Below are 15,309 nucleotides of genomic sequence, written 5' to 3' on the forward strand. Positions count from 1 at the left end.
AGAGGGTTAGGGTGGTTATAACCCTGTCCAGCATAGTTAGAAATTCAGCAGCTGGTGCTCTGGAGATTTTTAATACCCCTAAATGCTGGGGATTGTTTGGAATTGTGTCAGTCATTGGTCTCAGACTTTCAAGGTCTTTGTTGTCCTCTGACTAAGATACAAACCTTTAATACAAGGGACTTGCTGTTGATGTGCACGGAAAGTTCAGCAACTTCTGTAACACAGAATTTAGGTGTTTGTTACCCACGGTACCATCAGCTCATCTCGAAAGAGCTGTTTAAGTGTAGTCTCGACTCAGTGAGTAGGAACCTATAGATCTACATGTGTGCTGACGTATGATTAATCCTTCATTTGTAGCACTGAGAATATTCTAGCCTTTCTACAAAATATTTGTTAAAAAGTGATGAATTTCCAAACCTATTTGTCTGGAAGTTCTTAAATCTGCGCTTTTCTTCTTGACACTTAGACTTATTTCTGATTTTTACATTCCTTGTAACAGTAATCATGAGGACTTTGTGGTGACTTTGCCTGACTAGAGTTTTGAAAAATAAAGAGGTAGGAAGCTGAAATATGAGTATTGACTCCAGCTTTATAAGTACTTTTTGAGTGTTTTCTCTTATTAGAACAAAAGCTGTCACTATCTGCCTCTGTTATGTGTTGGAAATTCCAAGGAATAAGAGAAGCAAAACTGACAGAGGCACTTTAATCTATTATTTAAGGAAATAAATAATATCATGTGTAGACTACACAAAGGAATGATGAACACTTGATAGAAATTCACCATTGGTTGAAAGTTCCTAACAATCTAATTTTAATAGAGTGGGTCTGATGTAATGAAGCAGATCTGTGAGACGCCCAACCATTCCACTGTGAATGTAAATGCACAGGATGGAAACGAAGATAGCAGGCATTTTTGCCTTTCCAGACATTTAAGAAATTGAAATCAGATTAAAATAAATACGTTAATTACTGTGTTTTCAAATACAAATTGCAATCTCTTTTATCAACCAAGTGTTTTAAATGGTTTACAGGGAACCAAGTCCTATCAAAGTTACAATTCATGAGAAAGCTTGACGGACCTGGCAGTACTTGATTTCACTTTCAGCAAAGACCAAAGATCAACCTCTCAGAGTTCTTCAGGAGCTCCTTTCATTCAAAACAGGTGCTGTCTACATTTTGCTACAGGTTCCCTCAGTTTTTATGCTTTCTCCTAATGCTTTGGTGTTCTCTGTGCATGTGTCTGGAGGCTTCAGGAAACGCAACGACTCCCTCAGCCCACAGTGCGGGCAAGAAAACTCAAAAAAACGTGTGTGGAACCAGTTTCTGTCATTGGTGGTGCCAGAATATGGTTCAGTCCTACCGAGAAGTGTTGCAAAGAGCAGCGTTTTGTCATAGGATAACTCTTGCAGCTTTCTGAGGAGCTCTGTTTGCTTATAGCCACTATTGCAGAAGAAATTGTCAATTATGGAGTAGCACCTAAAAAAAACTCTCAAAACATAAATGCTATAAACAACTGCAAATATAGAAAAAACTACCTACAAGTTTTCAGACTGTTTTAATTGAAGGGAAGTTTAAAGAATGCCTGCTATTTCATTATTATGACAATTATCTGAAAATTATTGGATACCAGCTGCTAAATTCCTTACATGGACCCATCATTCATTAGTTTTAGTTCAGGGACTAATTGTTTACATTTGAATTATTTAAAATGTTGTTATATACCAGAATTTGCAGTGTGTAATCGGAACGTCTTGTGATTTATTAGAAGGTACGCGTGTTTTTGAAAATCGAGCAGGTTGAGTCTCCGGTTTCAGAGCAAGCTGAGATAGGTATCTGTGTAGAAAGTAGTTTTATTAAACATCATTACAGGGCGCTGTATCCTCAGAGCAATGGAGGAATTCCCTGCAATTTGTTCAACAGGGTTGTAAAGTAGCTGTATGCTGTCAAGGAGTCAGATCGGTGAGATGATTTGCTCAAGATGACGACACAAATTTGTTGCCAGAGCGTGATCTGATGTTCTCACTCTCCAGCCTATGTTTACAGCACTGGTCTATCCTTCCATCAGTTGGCTGGTGAACATGGTTTCAAGTAAAGATTTGATTTTGACAGACCTACAAACTCTGTGTTAACAAAGCGTTTGGGAGCAAACATCCAGCGAACTGATAAGGAATCAACCTTCACCGGGAGGTGGAAACCGATCTCATTTAGCTGGGAAGACATTATGGAGCAGATTTGATTAAAATTTCATGTACAGTGAATCTCTTTCAAAAGATTAGTGTAGTCTTCACTGAGGTTGTTTAATAGCTGGCAGTGACATATCTCTTTCTATGACAGACACACTCTCTTGATTAAATATATGCAAATTTATACATGCTTACTGTGTTTATACTGAGTTGAGATCCCTTACTTCACTGTGGTTTTTTGACACATGCACAGTATGGATGTATAGTATAAGCACTTACAAGAGTCACAAGTTAATGGTGATGTCTAATACGAAAATGTTTGCTATCTTACAATCTATGACCCTTTTTTTTTTTCTTTAAAAGGGGCAAAAACAAGCCGACGTGTAGTCTGTTTGCATAAGCTGCTCTATCAGATCCTCCCGGCACCCCAGGGTTTCACTGGAACTAACAGGGCTCTGCAAGGCAAGGCAGGTGTTTAAAAAACAACCCCTAAACACCCAGATAACACTTTGCATCCATGTGGTTTCCTTTGCTGCACAGGTAGTTCTTTATAGGTCTGTCAGTTTCAATCACCAGAGAGTACATGTGATCAGTATATCTGATAAACTTGTCAATGCCTCTGTAAGGCAGGATTCCCCAACCTATTCCATTCAACTCTGCTCCCCCCCTTCCCTTTTTCATCATTTCAAGTAGAATCTTGGTAAGACAGAGATATGTCACAGGCAGCTGTGTGTAGCCAGCTGTGTGTAGCTCAGGCTACAACTAATTTGTGCAGGAAAAAATTAAATCAGGAGGTAAATTATTTCGTGATTGCTCATTCCCGACAGAGTTGGGCATCATTCTGAAGAAAATATCAAATAATTGGTTTCAGGCCATGTCAGACACATGCAATTCCCTGCACTAATGGCTGTGTGAGGTAGCACTGGGCCTCCGGGGTCACCAAAGAACTGAAAATAGCTTAGTGCCAGGCACAGCAATAGAGAGACAGAGCACATAGGAAATGAAGTGGCAATAAGTGCAATCTATAGGGGAAATGTGCTTCACTTGGAGTTTAATATATTGGCTTAGAATCTGGCAGCAAGCCACGCAACAATTGTTTACCTTTTTGTCAGCATCTGCATCTGTTCTGTTTTGTAAGCGGCACTTTCAGTCAGTAAATGCTGGAATCAATAACAACTGTTAAGGGATTTCCTTTCTTTTTTTCATATTCCGTAACAAATGCACGCTAGGAACAATGTTTGCCTGAGATTAACAAGGAACAGACATTAACAGGGTCAAAGGGATTTGGTGGGGAACATTTTATAGCTTCGTGGGTTTGCAGTAATTGTATCTGTGTGATTTGAATGTATCTTGTAACCTATCCAAATTAAACTGTTAAAAAAATGATAGCATGCGGTAATGAAGATGATTTTTTATAATTATCTTAAGTACTGTGTGTAGAAAACTGCTGGCACTGTTTGTAATAATTTAGTTCTGTGTAATATTGTGTATTACATCTGCTATGCAGATACATTAAGTTCCCTCTTACAATATGAGGAAATTAGTGATTATATCCAGCAATACTAATTATTTAAACCTAGCAGTTACATTAAAAAACATACACCAACATGCAGTTTGAGGAAACTGTGAGCAGATGTCCATAAAAATTGAATATATCATTACTAAATGCAAGTGAAAGAGTAATACAGTTTATATACAAGCTCTGTTTAGGAGATACTGTGCAGATGAATGCTGTCATAAATGCAAGATTGTTATAATAGTTATAGCATCACTTAAAAGTTAATATCTCTGAGAGCTGAGGAACACATTATAGTTAATGGAATTTATGTATGTAACTCCCTGTGCACTGCTTAGAAAATTTACCCCTTCAAATATCCCCATACACGCTGACTATCAGTAGCTGAGTTTCTCTTGCTTTATTAGGCTATTTTTTTTCTCAGATTTTAAGAAAATGTTAGTTCCATTTATGAAAAGGCTTTATTATATGTACACAAGTTGGAGCTAGATCTAAGTTTAATATACGCTTTTTGGTTTTTTTTATTTTATTCCTCATACAGCTTTATTGGATGAAATCCCTGACAACCGCTTTCTTGTGTGCCTTGTAGGACAATATTGTAGATCTATCTTACGTGAAATTAAGCCTTATAAATGGGGGCAGGGGAATGATACTTAATGTATTGGGAAGGTATTTTACAGTAAAATTGATTAAAAGGGTTTTAAACCCTCGGTTCCTGCTGAGGGAGAAATCCCCACTGTAATCACTGAAGACAACAGTCATCAGGTTGCTTTCCAAGGATTCCGTCGCGAGTCTCGGGAGCAGCTCAGCCAAGCGGCTCCGTACACGAGTAGTAAAGCTAATTAATCTGAAAGCAACGCCGTTCTCCAGCACCCACCACCAGCTCACCTGTGACGCAGGGATTCCTGCGGCACATTTCACTGTGTCACATCCCCGCATGGGTCGAAGCGGTCGGAGTTAGCCATTCGTGGTTTTTGAGATGTTGTCAATAGCACATTGCTTAAAACATGTCGGGTGCCAAGCTCATAAAAAACATCACAAAAGTTACGGTAGAGTTATGGGATTCATTTCTGTGGGTATCTTCTTATGCCTTTTGAGATTTTAAATGCTTCCAGGCTATAACCAAGGAAATTGGAAACACTTTATTTAATGGTTTCAAGAGCAAGAGTTTTGAGGAAAGTACTGCTTTTCAAACTTGCTGTGAAATCACAAGTTAGCAGGTGTACCCAGGTCATTTGGATCTAACACACCCATTTTTCTCGTGCTGCTTCATTGTTAGAGACAACGGCAAATCTTTTTGAGTTGTAAGATAAAGACAGGTATCTCTCTACTGAATTGAAGTATTTAGGAGAAGCTCAGGTAGTATGATCAAGAACTTTATTGAATCTGTGACTTTCACTCTATGTTGCTTGAAAAATGCTTTAATGAACTTATTAGCTCTCTTAGAATTCATACGCGCACTTCCCAACTTTATGACTGGTGAAATTCTGTTACACCATCTTTTTTATTCCTAAAACCTCCGAAGTGGTCACATTATTTTGCAGAAAATATCTTTGTATACAAATACGTAAGACTGAGATCCAGTGCTAATGACATATTGTATCTACACTAAATTTAACCTTGACGTTTGAACGACATGCTGATTTTTTGTCAGAATTAATATTGGGTAGATTGAGGTCTACAGTGTATTTAATTCATCTTATTAGAAGACGGGATATTAATTTAACTGTTAGTGTTGCAGGGTTGTCCCTGATTTCACTAGTAATCCCTATGTGTCTCTTTTTAAAGTATTGATATTACCTATTTCACTAGACTATATGGGCTTATTTTTTTTAATTGTTGATGGATAAAAAAGCAGAAAAGTATTAGAGAAGGGTAGAAATGTAGAACAGCTTCCATATAACATGAAAAAAGCAAGCTACAATACTTCAGTTTAATAAAACAATTAAGATGGTAGGATATGGTAGATGTCTATGAAATGATGGGAGGCATTATAAAAATAAACAAGTATCAGTAGTTGACTGATTCTTAAAAGTAGTTGGGATTAGGAGAAGCTAGAAGACTAAATAGTCAAGCAAAAGAAATATTTGTTAACCCAGAGTGTAGGTAAAGTGTAGAACTTCTTTCCATGAAATATCGTGGATGTTAAAAATCTAAATGGGGTGAAAGAGTAATTGGAGAAACTGATGAAATAGAACAGCTATGGATTATTAACGTATGCCACATCTGTCTGCGGATGCTGCTCATCTGCAGTGGTCAAGAGCTGGGTGAGCTCTGAGGAAAGTACTGTATATGATTTCCTTGTTTTATTGTTATTTAGTCTTCCTCTTCCAGTCACTGTCCAAGCCCAGGATACTGGGATGAAAGATGTTTATGATACATAAAGACTCTCATTCCATAGCCACCTCTATATGAGGTGCTTGAATTTTTCAAATTATGTATCTTCTCCACCAACGTTTCTTATAGTTAAGTGAAAATAATTTTCTATTACTGCCTGTTCTCAGGATTTTGTATTAAAAGCTTCAGTAAAGTAACCATCTACTTATTCGGAGTGTTGTGGTTTTCATACTCCAAGAAAAGCGTTGAGTCATGGATTTTGATTGTTTATGGGTAGAAAGAGTGTTAAATTGTTTTCAGTCTAGCATTTCAAACCTAAAATACAAGAAAGAAGTAATTTACAGCAGCATGTTTATCTGCAGTTTAGTAGTTCTGAGGCCTTAGAATGCTATCAAAAGTCTAAATAAATAGCCATCTGAATTTTGTGTGTGTGTATAACTTCATCTGCACAAAAATAAATGCCATTTTTGCTGTTTTCTAGATAAGTGTGTCACTAAACCTGGTTGCTGAAAATTATGGTGAGAGTACTTACGTTTTGTAGGGTGTGTTTGCACTAGGTACTCATCTTGAATTATCAGCATCTGAATCTAAATGTTTACTGTTAACCAAATCATTTGTGCGATGAAACAGCGAAACCCCGTGAATGTTACTGATTCTTGACTGTTTTCAACAGAAATTTGTTTCTGGATTTTACCTATGCTCTTTCTATCTATGTACTTTCATAATCTTTTCTGGATAGCTTCTTTATTTATTATTTATTACAATTTCAGGAGAATTTTCTGGTCTGAGGGAGAAAAGCAAGAAGCTGTGGGATGACCATTGAAAAAATTGTGCAGTTTCAGAGATTCAACAAATTATCATAGGGGAAGAGGATCCATAACCTGGGTTACAGTGGGTGTTCTGTTCCAAATCACACAACAGCTCAGTAAACTTGTTTGGGTTTAGAACATTTGAACGTGCAACTGGAGAGCTTTTCCATAGGGATGGTAGAACTCTTTTGGCTTAAATTTACCTAAGAACCTGGACTAATTCTGTGATAAAAAATGCAAGACCCATGGATTTTATTTTAAAATGTCGAAACACCTTTATGAGAATTTTGAGAACTAAATTAGTATTTAGGTTGCAGAATAGGCAGGGATAGAACAGAAGCTTAAATTGTTTTGAAAGGCTATATGAAAAATAAGATCAAACTTGATTTGTGCATTACTATTGTTGTTTGTTTATCATAACCCTACCTTAATTTGGAGGATGCAGGACCTGAAGTATTCCGCTTGTTTCATCTGTTTTTACATATTTTACTACCAGGCCTTTTCCCCCCTGCCAGTGAATAGGTTTTATTTGTTATGGTTATGGCATTAATGCCTTCACTCAGGGCCTCTCCCAAGGTATTTATATATATATAATGGCCTTATTTCACCCTTAGACTCAACAACATTTGAGACTTTCCTGCTGCTTTGGAAAGGACTATGCATTTGTCACTGTTTTTGGTGTCATGGGTCTTGGATGAGGTATGAACGGGAGCTGGAGATCCAGTGTGGTCTGTCTTTAAGCCCTGGTTTAGCAGGATGAGCTGGATCAGAGTGCTCACTCATTCCTGCCCCCTGGAGACTAATGGTGTCCTTCTGTCTGCATACAACCAGCCAAACGTTCTCTGGTAAGATGGGCTGCTTCATTCTTCAACAAGTGTGGCATCATCCTTCAGATCTTAGGAAATCTCTTCGGCTTCAACCCGTTCTGCTGAAGTGAAAGCCCAAACTTGAAAATGTGTCCCCAGTTTCTCTGGTGCTGTATGACTGCATCAGCTGCCTTGCCCTTAGCATAGTCTGGTAAACCTTGCACAATTGAGTAGACATTCTTCTTCTACAAGCAAAGCTCCTTAAGAACCACCTTGTCTTATTTGCCCCTTTTTCTTTTTCTCTACTCCCTCTTTCGCGTGCCACTTTATGGGCAAAATAATAAACTAGCACTTTTTGATTGAATTATAACCCCTTGGCATTTTGGTCACCTTAATTTTGCTCTTCGACATCAAGGTAAAAGAACCATCACGAGTCCATCGCCGAATGGACCATGGCAGATGGCTGACTCCTGCTCTCTGTCATTTGATGGCGGGGGTGGTAAATTGGTGTGCCACAGGCAATGGGGTGCCCTTCATGTCCACTGTGTCTCCGTGTCATCAGAGTACAGATTTTCTAAATGTAGGGATGTTAGGATGAAGGTTTTGAACTTATTCCTTTGACTCCTCCTAGTTTGGTTTAGTGAACCATCAAGATTTATTTACTTGCTACGAATAAATGCAGTGCAGGTTAAAGTTACCTCAAGTAAAATCTTTGTCTTTTCCACCTCTTCTCCCATTTACCCCCCAAAAACGACCACAGTCTAGATAGCAGAATCCTAAATTACTTTCTCCACTTTCCTCTTAGCAAAATGATTATGTTGTCCTTGGTGAAGCAGATAGTTTTCTAGAAATAAGCTGCTCTTCTGTGGTTTTAGTCTGAAAACTGAAGCTCCTGAAGGGCCTTCCAGCAAAGGCCTGGATGCACTAATGGGCCGTAATGGCCCTGACCAGCCTCTTCTGGGGCCTCCTCCACAGCCTGGCCAAGAGTCGAATTTCGGCTGACACCTGGGTCTTCAGTCCCTGCCTGAGCGACATTGTAGGCGTCCTGATGTCCGTCTCCACCAGAGCCGTGTCTGTGGCTGGCCGTGGACCCCCTTGACTCAGACTTCTGGTGTGAGCTTGAACCTGCCTTGTTACTACGGTGCTGCCTAAACTGTGTCTGCCTCTTGGTCACCCTCACCAGACCTGATCCTGACTCAACCTCAGATTTGCGCCATCACCATGAACTTGCCTGATGATGTGGCCCCTTGGTTGAAACCTGACTATCACCTCTGGTTTTCCCCTGCTTGCCTTGCTTAGGGATTGCAGAATGGGGCCCTGGCTGACGAGGAACCTGATGACCACGTTATTGTGTTTACTCTCTGTTCCTCAGGGAGCAGCCAGCCTTTGGGCTCCCTGACACTGGACTTGGTTGGGATATTTTTTGTTGTACCTAAATATAGCTGATCTTACTCATTTTGGACTTTTCTGCTAGTAGATTTTCCCTCTGGAGCAGCTCAGAAATCATCAGTATAGGCAGCAGTTTTGTACAGCAGAATTTTTGTGATTCTTGTTCTACACAGAAGGCCGCCTAAGGCTGTGTTCAGGGTCTCAGAACCTTTTCGTATTCCTCTGTATTTCTTTAGCTCCTCTATTTAAAGCAATATTTACAACATTGGTTCGTCAGCACATGGGCGATGGCTGTATGATCCACTTGGATTCCTCGTAGCCTCTGTACCAGCCTTCCTGTCTGTTTTCAGAAATCCTTTTCATGAGGTAGCGCTTAACAGGAGGTCAAAGTGTCCTGTTGTTAGGGGATGCTACAGAGGTCCTGTTGATATGTGCCTGTAGCTAAAGATTACACTACAGCTGTTTCATTGTACAAGGACTACATGATTTAAACACAGACATGCAAAAAAAACATCAAGTTTAAAAGAATGATAGTAGCAAACTGCAGGCGGTTCAGAAAGGAAGTTGGTTTCTATATGTGATTTGCTACATGCCGCCTTCTATTCTGCAATTAGACTGGAGTATCACTGCTAACTCTGATTTGTGGCCGGCTGTTATCAGCGTCATGTACTTCTGGTCACCCATGCAAGGTCCTCTGTGAATTGGGTAGGGTGCTGTCAACAGTGTTAGACCATTTTCATCACAGAGAAATGTCTCTCTTTCCATGTGATATCGTCTGGTAGATATGTGAATTTTCTGACCTAACATCATAAATCATGATCTGCTAAGTAACTCTTTCAGAGTAATCACACACTACTCTGCGGCTAGGCCTGATTTTCCTACGGACAGGTTCATGACAATAAGACTTGGTTGGACATGCATCACAGTGAGTCTTCATGTCTGTTTCATATCTGGCCACGTGGAGGCCTGTGCCCTTCATTACAGTCTTCTACAACACTCTTAAATCTGTTTCCACGTTTTCTGTATGTCATCATGTTGGCTGCTTAAGTGTTCTGTGTTACACAGTCCTTAAATGTTTCTGTCCCGTGGTTGTCCCATCAGATCAATGCCTGAGGACAAATGTCTTTTAATTCCTCGCTGCTTAAAAGGGACTTTGATGTGCTCATTCAAGGTCAGTGGTCTTCAAAGTTGAATGCTGCTGTCAGTATTGGGAAACCTGACAGTGTGGGATGTGTATAAGATCTTTCAACCAAACTTTGGATATTGAGGTCTGTGCACAATGTTAGGTCATCAGGCACTGAATACATGAGTTGTGATTTCTGGGAGACAATGAAACTGCAAACATAGAAATGACCACATATATGAAAGGAAATTAGCTTGTAGAGGTTCCCTCTGTCCAGCTCTTCTGAATGGCTGTGGATGAGCTAAGGAGCATTGAGGTTCAGAGTAACTTCCAAAAGCTGGACTATCCAATAACATGCTTTTTGAAAACCAGACCCACAAGAAATAGTACTAGTCTTAGATAACAATTAGTCCATGTCTGTCTTTCTGGCGTGATTCTGCAGCTGCAGAGACTGCACTGATTAGTAAGACTCGTGGTTTCTGTATGAATAAAAGGTGATGGAATAAAGCCTTGCAGCGGTAGTTCTGATAGGTGAGTAGGCCAAAGATTGCCACCATGAGCCAAGAGCCTCAGGAGCTGTGAGCTGTGCAGAATGACACAGAACTTTACGTGAGCTTTGTCACCAAGCAGTTCAGAGCTCTTGCTGAACCAGCAATTGTCCTTTCAAATACTTGTTGTGTTATTACCATCAGTTTTGCTCAACAGCCAAGCTCAATGATACATCAGCATGAGTTGTGCTGATTGCCAATGTGAGGGTACATGGCTTGACCCCCCCCTAGTGTTGTAGCATAAAACTTGTGCAAATGATGCACAAATCTTTGTCACAACCCGATCGTTCGTATACTTCCATGTCAAATGTAAGTCACATTTTCTTCATGACAACAAAGCCTAACAGAGGACAAAAGAAAATTTAAGAATGGGTTACCCATAGTATATTGTACTCTACATAAATGCCATTTAGGTATTTGGTTGGTTGGTTGGTTATTTTTCTCCTAGAGAAGTCGTAGGATCTAGATGGTGTGATGCATCCCATCTCAAGGATTCTCCAACTTACAGCTTTGGTGCAAGAAGATTACTAACCTGCAATTCTCAGACAATAATATTAATTACTGGGTGGTCTCATCTTGATTTCTGTTTTCTAGTGCCTTTATCTTGGCTGTCTTCTGGTCACACAGGTTTGCACGCCACTTTATGTAGAATTGGATCACTGTCGTGTTACTGCCTGTGGTTCATAGGTTTCTGATCAGTCCCAAATCTGACTGATTCAAGGGGTTTCAGCCTCAGGCCTTCATGAGTGTACTTAAGCCGCAGTTCTACCACCTCCTTTCCTCTTGACTGTGAGGACTGGCTGTGTATCAGACGATGACGCATGTGTTTGTACCTTTTTATCAAAGGCAGAATTTCCTCTATGCTTGCCTTCATTTGTTTCTTAATGTTGTATCAAAGTTTTATTCTTAGAATTTTATTCTTAGAATTCTGTGCTTCACAACCTGAAGGGCTGAAGGGCTTTTCTAGATGTTTGTAGAACATCTGAGCTATTAAATGGTAAGATGTTGCTCTGATGATTATGTGTTTACTTGCACATGCTATAATATGCATTGTCATGTATTAAAGTGTTCTCTCAGCTTCTTAATGGCATGAAAAAAGAGGGATATTTGAACTTAATGCCTTCAGCTTTGAGCTGACATGTACTTTGAAATGGTCATTGAAAGTACAAATAAAGGTTTTGACTTTTTTTCTGAGTTGAGTAATACATACTAAAATTAATACTACTGTGGTATACTTTTGGCTTCTAGGCCCACTTCCTTTCATTCTAATGAAGACAATATCACTTGGGGCAATCGAATAATTGGAAGGTTTCTTTGTTCCTCAAGAGAGGGGACAGGAGCATCACAACGTTTTCAAATTACAGGAGACAGAACTGATGCTCCATTGATTTTTATGCTGTGATTTGTGGTTCTGGCAACCTGGATCTGTTGTTTCTGGCTGTCTGCAGACATTTTGTGTCAGTTAAACTCAGTTTATATTATCTAGTTTTCAGGTAAAGGAGAAGAATCCTCTGAATAGCAAAATGTCTTTCTTTTTTTGAGTTTCAGATTTAAAATTGGAAATCCAGTGATACAGATATTATTTACTTGCTATTCAGAGAGGAAAGGAGCCAGCAGATAATTATGCAAAACATTTTATTTTGCCGTTCTTAGAAGTGCAAGGGACTAGCATGAATACATCTGTTTGGAACTCTGAGGAAATTCAGATGTGGATGCAGAACTCGCAGTTCAATCTCTAAGGCTGCAAAACTGGAATAGCAAATTAGGGAATTTGTATTCAAAGCTCAGCTCTGCTACTTAGATCTATGTCTATTTAAAAGTGATTTGTGAATGCCTAAAAAAAAAAAATATCCAGGAACTTTGAGGAAAAAGGGAGGTACCGAGTACTTCAAAATTGCAAAGGTAAGAGAGATTTGACACATAAAAGTACATTTCAATCAATTTCTATTTGTTTTCGTCTTTCAGAGCTTCCCTTTCAAACTACTCTGGCTCTTACTCTAACACTCTCTACGTAAACTGTTCTGCTGATGTTACATCTGCAACAGAACTGCATAGGAACGTGGTATCAGTTCACCACAATTTGCATAGAACTGCAAATTTGTTACATTTAAAGTAGTTATAAAATTAAAATACTTAAAACCGTGTGGTTTGGTAATACTGAATTGGAAACAGCTCACAGTCTTTCATAGTCTGACTGTGCTCAAATCAGAGTTCCCTGGTTGATGTGACATGATTATATGTTGTGATTACAAGCGTTAACCTTTCAAAATAAAATGTTCCGTTTCTTCCTTTAAATACCAAATGCTTATAGGTATAATGCTTGCTGATATTTGTTCGCTGACAGTCTCACTTGTTTTCAAACCCCACATATTTAAAGTTGTGGAGTGTTAGATTGATGTTTCTTTTCACTCAAATGTCATATTCATCAGCTGTATTGTGCGAGCAGATTGTTAAACAGACAAGGTGACTTGCAGAGTGACAGTGTAGTGATGCGATGTCCCAAACCATTAAAACATCATGATGACTTGGGTTTTTTTTTCCTTTTGTTCAGTCAGTTTTTGCAACACAGTGTTTTTTTCTGTAAAACACAGGTGAGAAGGTTTCTGGGTAGATCTTTGGCTTGGAAAAAATCGTAGTTAATGAATAACAAAACCTGGAAGTCGGTTGTAACTTCCCAGATAGAGAAACGCCAAAGATTTAGGAAGAACGAATGTAAAAGTATTTTATAATGAGGAAAAGATTATGCTACGACAAAAATGAAATTACTTGATATATTATGCTCTCTTACGTAATGAGTTTTGCAGGATCATTTTGTAAAGAGTAGTAAAAAGTATTTTACGATTTTACCCGAACAGCTTCCCAAGAACACCACAAGAAAGGACGGAACTTCTGCTTAACGTTGCATCAGCTCAAATGTCTTTCACAACTTATCAAACTCTTTTTATTCATGGAAGAAAAGATTGAAGAACTCTCTGCGGAAATTCTGTTGTTGCCTTCATTTTTGGAAAAGAATAAGAATGTTCAAGGTAATGAATGCTTTTCCTTATTTATTGCTTCTGCTTTGTGCAAAAGGATAATTTTATATGATTTTCAACATTGATTACCTGATTTATGTCACCGTGTTTTATAAACAAGTTTATTACTGTATCCGTTGAACATATTTTTGAAATACGCAGATTTACATTGGAGCACAATGAGTTGTGGGAAAGAACTGATGGTTGTGTGCAAAGATGTGAAGTGCAGTAGTTATTGATGGAGAATGGTAAAGCATTTGCTGTAGGTTCCAAACTTACTCTGTGTGTCATCTAATTGCATTCATGTCATTTGAGGAGAACCCGAAATCCTGAAAATCCGGGTGAATGGCACCTTCCAGGTCACGTTATGCTCATAAATGTTGCTCTGCTCTGCTACTTCTGCCGGTGGAGAGGCTCCAGGTCACCAGAGAGCCAGTGGTTTCAAGATCTTTGATTATATTGCAGGAAAGGATCAGACCAGAAATGAGGACAGGCTGCTTGGGAGGGAGGATCGGTGGAGTCAAATACTCCAAATCTCTGTAGTCGAGCCGCAGGTGGAGAAGAAAGATGTTTTGGGAATGCGGTCTCAGAATGCTAAATTGATATAAAGATGAAATAAGAAGAGTTCTGAGGCACGTATTTCCGTGATGGATGCATCATCTGAAACACTGACACTCTGAAATGAAGAAATACAGGTTAACCTATGTATTTGCAGAATATACATCAAAGATCAAATAAAATTTGCATTCAGGTTCCATTTTTTACTATTGGTTTTGGTGTATTTCTGCCTCCTTTAATCTCTCAGTTTTACTAGTTGTCAGGAAATGTTAAGCTGTTATACACTGTATTTCACGTTTTGTGGCCTTGATCCTATGAAGAGGCGTTACAGTAGACTTCTTATAGGGATAATGTGGAGGACAGACCGTACCTCCAGTAGGGTAATTTTTAGTGTTCTTTTTACTTTTATATGCTGTGATAAAATGAAATTTAAAAAAAATATAAAGGAAACCATTTCGAATGGGAAATTTATTTGACATGTTTAAGTAACTGCCCTCTAAGACACGCGATCTCCAGTAATACAGAGAATTTAATGATTTGAACGTTAACAAGAAATATTTTACTTTCCAGGAAGTCTGTTTAGGACTTTCTCCTGCAGGCATTTCTCCAAATTTAGTTACATTCAGAACTGTTCCTCAAAAGTGTGTTAAGCCTTTTTGAGAAATGTTATTTTAAAGTAATCATGTCTGTAGCAAGTAGGTTCTTAAATGGTGCCTCTACTTAATCAGATCTGAATGGGGACTATCACTAGTTCTTGTTATAGGAGTCAATCTTCTGGGTAGAAGGCCCGTTCTAAAGAAAACTTAAAATCGATACCCTGAAGCACAGGTAAATGTAAATCTTTTACGGGTGATGTCAGTGAATTAATCAGAAACACCTTTGTTTTCAGTGTTGCTGTTCTGATCAGATGGTTTTATTCACAAGTTATATCAGTTTCTGGAGATCATGTGAAGACACGGCCAGAGAAATTGAAAAAACAAAAAAAAGGGAAAAAAAAAGTCTATATAGAAGAATGGTTTATTGGTG

General features: G+C 38.8%; 1 protein-coding gene across 5 annotated transcripts in view; it reads left to right on the forward strand.

Moving 5' to 3' along the window:
* KIAA0825 (KIAA0825 ortholog) overlaps positions 1-15,309 on the forward strand; it is a 234,727-nt gene that overhangs the window by 50,513 nt on the left and 168,905 nt on the right. For all 5 annotated transcript variants that reach the window (XM_065860472.2, XM_071802499.1, XM_071802496.1 and 2 more), the window contains exon 6: positions 13,567-13,737. In XM_065860472.2, the coding sequence (XP_065716544.1) occupies positions 13,567-13,737 (171 nt within the window). The remainder of the gene's footprint in view (positions 1-13,566; positions 13,738-15,309) is intronic.

Source organism: Patagioenas fasciata, chromosome Z, assembly GCF_037038585.1.
Source record: "Patagioenas fasciata isolate bPatFas1 chromosome Z, bPatFas1.hap1, whole genome shotgun sequence".
Classification (NCBI taxonomy): domain Eukaryota; kingdom Metazoa; phylum Chordata; class Aves; order Columbiformes; family Columbidae; genus Patagioenas; species Patagioenas fasciata.